This window comes from Aplysia californica, unplaced genomic scaffold (genome assembly GCF_000002075.1).
Source record: "Aplysia californica isolate F4 #8 unplaced genomic scaffold, AplCal3.0 scaffold00041, whole genome shotgun sequence".
Lineage (NCBI taxonomy): Eukaryota > Metazoa > Mollusca > Gastropoda > Aplysiida > Aplysiidae > Aplysia > Aplysia californica.
In genome coordinates this window covers 789,749-798,083 of record NW_004797311.1, presented here as the reverse complement: position 1 = coordinate 798,083, position 8,335 = coordinate 789,749, and the positions used below count along the sequence as shown (strand labels likewise).

At 40.5% G+C, this 8,335-nt stretch overlaps 1 protein-coding gene across 1 annotated transcript in view; it reads right to left on the bottom strand.

Moving 5' to 3' along the window:
- Positions 1-115: 115 nt before the first annotated feature.
- LOC101848496 (heparan-alpha-glucosaminide N-acetyltransferase) overlaps positions 116-8,335 on the bottom strand; it is a gene marked incomplete at its 5' end in the record, with an annotated part of 21,670 nt that continues 13,450 nt past the window's right edge. The window contains 6 exon segments of the mRNA XM_013079133.2: positions 116-2,556; positions 3,126-3,238; positions 4,842-4,912; positions 5,402-5,476; positions 6,066-6,152; positions 8,128-8,254. Of these exon segments, the coding sequence (XP_012934587.1) occupies positions 2,381-2,556; positions 3,126-3,238; positions 4,842-4,912; positions 5,402-5,476; positions 6,066-6,152; positions 8,128-8,254 (649 nt within the window).

Sequence of the window (8,335 nt, the reverse complement as noted above, 5' to 3'; positions counted from 1 at the left end):
CACACACACACACACACACACACACACACAAACTCCCGGGAATGCGTACGCACACACAAAAAAGACAAACATCGTAAAGGTACATTTGTTTTCAAAGAAAATAACAACAAAATTATAAAGTTTGATGTACATGAATTTTATTTTAAGTGTGTATCTGCAGATCTGCGAGTATCCTTGTAACAAAATCTACTATAATTACGATATGAGTTGATGTGTCACAGCAGTCTTGGTGCTGGAAAGGGTACGATAAAACATACAAAACATAATCGGCTTCAACTAGGCCCTACACTGTTTGGGATAGCGAACAGTCACACAGGAACAGCATACTCGGTTACATTGATCAAATGGCATGCCTTAAAATCGTCTCGTGGGTGGTTGGCTGGTGCTCTGGTGTGGTTTGCTTCTTCTTTCCTATCAAACATCTATCGTCTTTATCTTCCCTTCTTCTTTTTTATGTCTGTTACTCTCTTGTAACAGCTCTAATCTTCTGCCGCTCATATGACTTTATGCAGTAGCGAGCGCCGTAAAACCTCTACAAAAAAATCGTCTCTACCACACGTAACTCCCTGTCACGACCTGTTGAACTATTTACAACAAACTCTTTGCAACAATAAAGTATGTTTTGAGCTCCCTTCCCTGCTCTTGATGCCTACCTTACTCGGGTAAGTGGTAGGTATCCATCAAAGGCAGTAAAACTTAGCATATTTCCTCCCCATATTTCTTTACCATTAGAATTTATCACCCTTGAAATGATTATTTATGAACACGTCACTCCCTGTCACGACCTGTTGAACTATTTACAACAAACTCTTTGCAATAATAAAGTATGTTTTGAGCTCCCTTCCCTGCTCTTGATGCCTACCTTACTCAGCTAAGTGGTAGGTATTGAAGATGATCAAGCTCTTCAAAATTTTCATCAACGTTTCCCCCAAAAACTGATTCACACAAACGTTAAAAGTGTATCTTCTACATGTAAGCTTAGATCTATTTAATGTATCCTCGTAAAAAAATCTGTATGGTATGAGTATATGTGTCGTAATAGTCCTGGCGCTAAAAACGGTAGATACAATACACATATACAAGGCTTTCCTTTGATGAGACAGCAAGTGGTACCACATAATATACAACACAATCGGTTTCACTCATCAAATGGCATGCAGAAAGATTGTCTTTATTTGTCCGCTCCTACATTCTCACCTATCACTATCAGTCACAGCAGAACTTACCATTCTTCTTTACCATTATCACTTATGAACATACTGTAACTGCATTCCATCCGGAAACGACATGTCGCACTTTATCAAACAAACTCTACATCACATTATAAGATTAGTTTCCTGAATTTCAAACGATTAATACATTTTTTAAAAATTAATCACAGAGACCATTACCTTGCTACTTCTGCGTACACAAATTTTAAAAAAGATACCACCAACATTCATTTTCTACCTTAAATCATTTACATCACATGTTATATAAGGAGTAATTAGTGATATATCCGTGTTTATTTGGTATGTCAATTAGAATTGAACATCTACAATTTATATGGGCTTCGATGCACAAATTACTTTGTACACTGATTTTCAATAGACTACTTTTTAAGGTCTATTTTATGAATGAATATAATAATATATACTATATACACTGCAGTGATGACAAGATGAATTCAGAAATAACTGAAGCTGGCGGTAGAGATGCCTTATCCCCGCCGCAGTGTTTGTGGAGTCATTTCAAGTCTATAAAGAAAATAAATGAAAATAATATGTTGTGCATGAATCAGACAGATGACAGCATCAATACATCTTATACAGGGTGTGTTGAAAAGCAAAAACTGTTTGTTATTGTTTTTGTTATGTATTTTTGAAAAAGTGACAACAACGGGTAGCAACTGAATAATTACATTTGATAAGATGACTGAAAAGACAATTTTAAACTAATAAATAAATATGGTACTCAGAAGGAACACAAACCAGATTAAAGTGAAAAAATTCGGTGCCCATAAAGAGACAGCTGACTTATTCAGTTTCTCGGGTCTTTCTCCCCATGTAAGAACTGGAATGCCCTTCAGGACTTATTCCTTTGGCGGAATAATTCTCTCAGTCAATTGTACCCAAATACAAAACTTAATTTTCCTCTATACAACGACAAGAATACCACGGAATTTTACCTGTCTTACAATGCGAATATTTCGCTTGTGAACCGGATTAAATTTGGTTTGTTAGCTTTGCTAAAATTTGTAATTTTTATTTTATTATTCTTTAAAGCTTTTCTTCAGTATTTAAATTTAAAACGATGCTTCTCAAAGTAAGATAACTATAATGGGCTTTCTTATTCGTGCATGGGGGCCTCGGTGTTCCCTAAGGGTAAGTGATATATGAAATTAGAGAGCAATGAAAATTTTCTTGTAGAAGAGCCAGTAGCCAAACATGACCCAGACGGCCGTGCTCCAGGTACAGAGAAGAAGCAGTTTCCAGTGCTCCTCCCCGACCACCCAGCTGACCGGGAACTGTTTGTAGAAGGCGCTGTGGCAGAAGTAGATCACGATGCTGTTCATTCCTGGGAAAGAAAATGTATATAAGGATAATTTGGACAATACAAAGTACAGGCTGCCATCAAAGACATTTGCCCTTTTCAGTATTTCTGTCATTTTCTGTTTCGGACAAGCTTACCTTTACCTGACTGACCCTATTAGTGTCCCATCCTCAATAGACTATCCTTCTCCACGCAACGTTTCCACGTCTGCTGTGACATACCCTACAGTACATGTACGATCGAAATATTTAGAGAGTACAGTACAGGTGTAAGTTACTTCTAATGTAAGTTCAAAACTAGTGTTCTTACATGGATTGTCTATGTGAGTGCTGGGTGAGTATTAACTCAATCAAGTACATCAGCAAAATACCCCCCCCCCCCCCCCCAATGATGTTGTTTGCCTAGAAATTATTGAGAATTGTTTTTTTTTGGGGGGGGGGGTGGGGGGGGGGGGTTTGGGGGGGGAGTTGACCGGAGAAAACCTAACAAATCGTATCATACAATAAGTATGGTACAAGTACCATACCATACCACGCCACGACACGACACGCCATACCACGCCCCACACCATGCCATAGTTGATAACAACTTACCCATGTAAATGAAAGGTTGTCCGTGCCAGATGCCCCAAACATCCACGACCACGTACATAGCAGACAGAAGTACGTAGGCAAAGGCACCAGTGATCAGGGAATATGACAAGGACCTGCAACGGCATAGTAACATTCTCATTTACAACTTGATCTTTGAAAGGAAGTTAAATTGTCTCGTGTCCCTTGTTCGGGTGTTAGTTGAAGATTTTATTCGTATCAGACAAGAATCGACACTGAGAAAGAATTTGGATCTTGATGCAGCAGGTGTCGCAGTGTTAACACACTGCTTTTGGTTGATTGGTGCTTGCTCAAAAAGTGTTGTTTGCTTTCTTTTCTTCTTTGTCGTCAATTTTATCTTCTTATCATCAGTTCCTGGGGCAAACCGGTGTCTTTAGTGTATTTGGCGTCTTTATTAGCTAGGATCATCGTCTATGCATTGCAGAAGAATACGTTAGTTGGATTCCATAGTGGAAAGTTTCTTAATGAGTATCTTCATCTGTCAGTAGAGTTGTTGTAAGTCCCTCAGCCCTAGTTGAATTTGACATGCGGATTCTAAACAGCCGGCCTTCAAAATGAGCTAAATTGGGTCGATTATTGTTTGTTTGTTTTAATTTCAAAAATATATTATGTACGTTTTTGGGGGGGTTGGGGGTGGCAATACATTTATAATTATGATAACAACCTGAAGAAATGTGACAAATATCGTTCTGACTAGCCGTGAAATACATCTCAATGTAAACAAAATACCAGAAGACGTTTGTTAATAGTACTACAACATTGCACAAGAAAATGCGATGATCTCAAACCCATTAAATAGATTCATGAAATTTGTACTCACTGGCCTGCACTATAATTTAGCTGTGGATATGACAGTGTATGAAATTTAACAAACTAGTGCACAAACATAATATTGAAAAGAACAATAAAACTGGAGAAAAAGAAACGATGAATTAAAAAACCCAGTGCGTCATCACAGCATAAAAGACTTGTACAAAACATGGCACTGGAGCCCCTACCTATGTGATATTGAGCAGAGTTTATTTATAAGGAGATATTAAAACTTGATGATTAGATCAGTCTAAGATTAGCAAGAGTCCCCTGTGCTCGTGGAAGGCCCACGGACAACTGACGGCGTGCGACGTTTTGAGTAAGCTAAGCAGTGTCATCAGGGAATTCACAGATACTGCCATCAATAGTATCGTCTCTCAACTGAGTGTTATTTATTGTAATAATTAGAAATATTCTTTGCCACCACGAGTACAATGTACACCATTTTGGAGGCGGCCTGCTTCAATCCTACCTGTTAGCGACAACACGAAGAGAGAGAGAGAGAGAGAGAGAGAGAGAGAGAGAGAGAGAGAGAGAGAGAGAGAGAGAGAGAGAGAGAGAGAGAGAGAGAGACCGTTCCAACTGACTGATGATAAAGATACTGGATAGAATAACTCCCCTGTAACTTACAGTGTAAGGGAATCGAACTTCATGCCGTTTGTGCCCAAGGGTGGACTCGTGGAATGCTGTGTTCCACTCAGGCTGGGATCACCTTGACAGAGAGAGTGGAGCTTTACAATCTACATGTATAGCATTACCAAAGCGGGACCCACAAACACTCGGAAACATTCTCGGCTTCCCGGGAACCATATTACAGTCCAAGCAGCTGATTCAGCGCTCAAACACTATTAAACAAAATTAACAAAAGGGTTAACTGGAAACACTTACCAGATGTTTTTGTTGGCTGGTATCCAGCCTTCATTTTGGCTGCATTTTGTCAATAAAGCACCGAGGGCGCCCTGGTGAAACACATGCAAACAAAAGACATGTGAGTGCAAAGCATATTTAGTTCTCCACTTATCACCACTAATCCCACATTATTTCTGTTTCACGTGGTTTTCCTAGCCACATGTATTTTGTGTAGACAAAACTTGATAAACGTTGATATAATGCGCTTGGGTGAGGCTGCTTTTCTTCAGTTTATGAACTATCGGACAACTTCAGAGTGAAACCATAACATAATAAACCTTTCTTGAGGTGATTTAATGTCAAAAGGCACGCTTTCGAAATGTTTTTTTTTATTATTTGTTGTTTGCTTTTTTGTGGGGTGGGGGGTATTTTTTCTATTTCTCGGACTTTTACTTTTTGATTATTCATTGTGCTACAAAGTAAGAAAATGTGCGTTTAGAAAAAATGTGTGCGAAAGAACGATTATGATCTGAAGAATGGCAAGGTGTTCAATGTAGAGTAAAATGTCAGAACCCGAGCAATGACGCAGCTTTACTTACCAACACAACAGCCCAGACAATAAAGCGGATGATCCTTTGCTTATGTTCCTGATAAAGCAACACAATGCGCCCAAACTGTGAAGGAAGAAGACAAATGAAAGTCACTGTGTATGAATATCGCCCTAAATGTAAATAATTTGAAGTGCTTTGATGTTAAAAAAAAAAAAGTGTGTGTGTGGGGGGGGGGGGGCGGTTGTTGACCTTTTAAAACTGTTTTTGTTTGTTTTTTTACTTCTCGGGAGTTTCTCTTTTGTGCTTTTAGAAAAATACGTACGAAAGAACGATTATTATCTGAATGACAAGGTGTTTAATTTAGTTGATTCGATCTTTGACCGTCCAAAAAGCGCTGTCTCAAATGAAAGCATCTTAAAGATTCAATAGGCCCTATGGGTCATAGATAGTTCTCAGTGATAATGTTTTATCACCAACAACGTGAAAGCACAAATTCAAGGAACATCAACTCCATATTGATATGTACAGCGAGAAGAAAATGGGATTTGATTACCTTCGAGGATTTTTTTTCTCTTCCCTTTTGAAACAATAGAGACTTATTACGATATGTTGATATTACATCAATACCATTGTTAAGTCTCAAACATTTCACCCTTCCCACTTTTCCTGCACTGACGACAGGTTTGAAAGCTCACTGCAAAAATGGCTTTACCTGAATTCCCAAAAAGCAGAGGAATACGCAGTTGAGAGTTCCCAAAATTCCCTCAGGGTCAAAAGGTATTGTCGTCTGGTAGATGACCTAGGGTGAAATCAAAATAAAAGTTTTAAAGAAAAAACACGAATTTTGACAAAGCAGAAAAGGTAACTGTAATATTTTCTCAACAGAAATTTGTAAAACAGCGAGAAAAACACAAATTAACTAGACGTTTGCTATCACATTTGTAGACACGAAATAAAAAACAACAAAAACGTAAACATTATCAACAACAACAACAACAATAATAACAACAACAACAACAACAGCAGCAGCAGCAACAACAACAACAACAACAACAACAACGGCAGCAGCAGTAGCAACAGCAACAATAAAAACAAAGATTTCGTTGGGGGGGGGTTTTAAGTCCCGCCTTTCTTTAACACGAAGGGTAGAAAATTCAGCAGTTTTAATATGTGTATTGAACATGCCAAAAGACAAGCTATGTGACAGCGTTGTCACGGTGACTAATGTGACGGCACAGCATTGGTGTGGTACAAGGACATTCATCTTTTACGTAGCCCGAACAAGAGAGAGAGAGAGAGAGAGAGAGAGAGAGAGAGAGAGAGAGAGAGAGAGAGAGAGAGAGAGAGAGAGCTTTTGTTATTATGTGTGCGTGTGTGAGTGTGTGTGTTTGTGTGTATGTGTGTGTGTTTGTGTTTATGTATGTAGGTGTGTGAAAGAAAAAACGTAGAGTATATTGCGTGAGTGTGTTCATGTGTGTGTGTGTGTGTGTGTGTGTGTGTGTGTGTGTGTGTGTGCGCGCGCGCGCACGTGCGTGTGCGTGCAAGTGCTCGTGAGTACACGTATGACAGACTGACAGACAGGCAGACAGACAGAGGATGAAAAAGAAAGCGAGAAACAGCAGGCACGGCAAACTGGGAGATGCAAAGAGTCAATATTCCACATCCTTGACCACTAGAAGTAACCGACGAAAACTTTGCTAGCCTGTTCAAGCAGCCAAGCCTAGCCGGTTGGCCAAGAGCACGCATACTTTCCCTAAGGCCCATCATTTCCAAGCACTCGAATGTGCAAACAACACCCCATGCCAAGAATGTGGAAGAGTGCCTAGGCTCGCAAAGAATCGCACGTACAAAGAACATTTTGTTTCGTTGAAGAGCGCCGAGGTGTCGCAATCCAGATCTTTAAAAAATGTAATGAATTTTTCCTTGACCCAGGGTCAACATTTCCCCTAAAAAAAAACGTAAAATGGAGTTCAGTGTCAGCACAATCCTTTAAAAAAATCATTGGAGGCAGAAAAAGACAGACTAGCTGACAGATTGGGGTATTTCTATTTAGCAGAGCAAACTTTTAGTTTGCCAGCCTCTCCCATCAATTTACAACGCCACGACAGAAGGGAAAAAAATTAGGCGGTTTTCAAAGACGCAAGTCCTTGTCATCATGCATTCGTCCAGAAGTTGGCCCTAAGGCAAGGGGGTTTGTAGTAAGGTCCTATGTTTAGGAGTTTGTTTGTGTGTTTGTCTGTGTCGTGGGTGTGTGGGTGTCTGTGTGCTTGAGTGTGTGTGTGTGTATGACAGACAGACAGACAGACAGACAGACAGACAGACAGACAGACAGACAGACAGACAGACAGACAGACAGGCAGACAGACAGACAGGCAGGCAGACAGAGTTTGAGTACCTTTGTGCAAGGGCAAGGTAAAAGTAGGCAAGTCAACTAGTATGTATGTGAGTGTACGCGTGAGCGTGCCACTGGTGTGTGTGTGTGGGTGGGAGTGTGTGTGAGTGTATGTGTGAGTGTGTGTTTGTTTGTGTGTGTATGAGTTGATTGTGTGTGTTTGTTTATTCGTGTGTGTGTACGTGTGTTTGTGTGAGAGTGAGTGTGTAATACGCGAGCGTGTGTGTGTGTGTGTGTGTGTGTGTGTGTGTGTGCGTGCGTGTGTGTACGTAGGTTTGTGCACGTGCGTACGTGCGTGTGTGTGTGAGTGAGTGTGTGTGTGTGTATGTGTGTGTGTGTGTGTGTGTGTGTGTGTAAGTGTGCGTGCGTGTGTGACACTCACCATTGGTGTGGGCCATCGGTACATATGTTCCTCTCCCAAGATGACGGCGTCCACATACTGGGTAGCTCCACCTGTACAGTTGGCAGCCACCCCGCCCTCACTCAGACCTCCTGGGCCCACGTAGCCACTGGATGAGAGAGAGAGAGGGAAGAGAGACAGACAGACAGACAGACAGACAGACAGACAGACAGACAGACAGACAGACAGA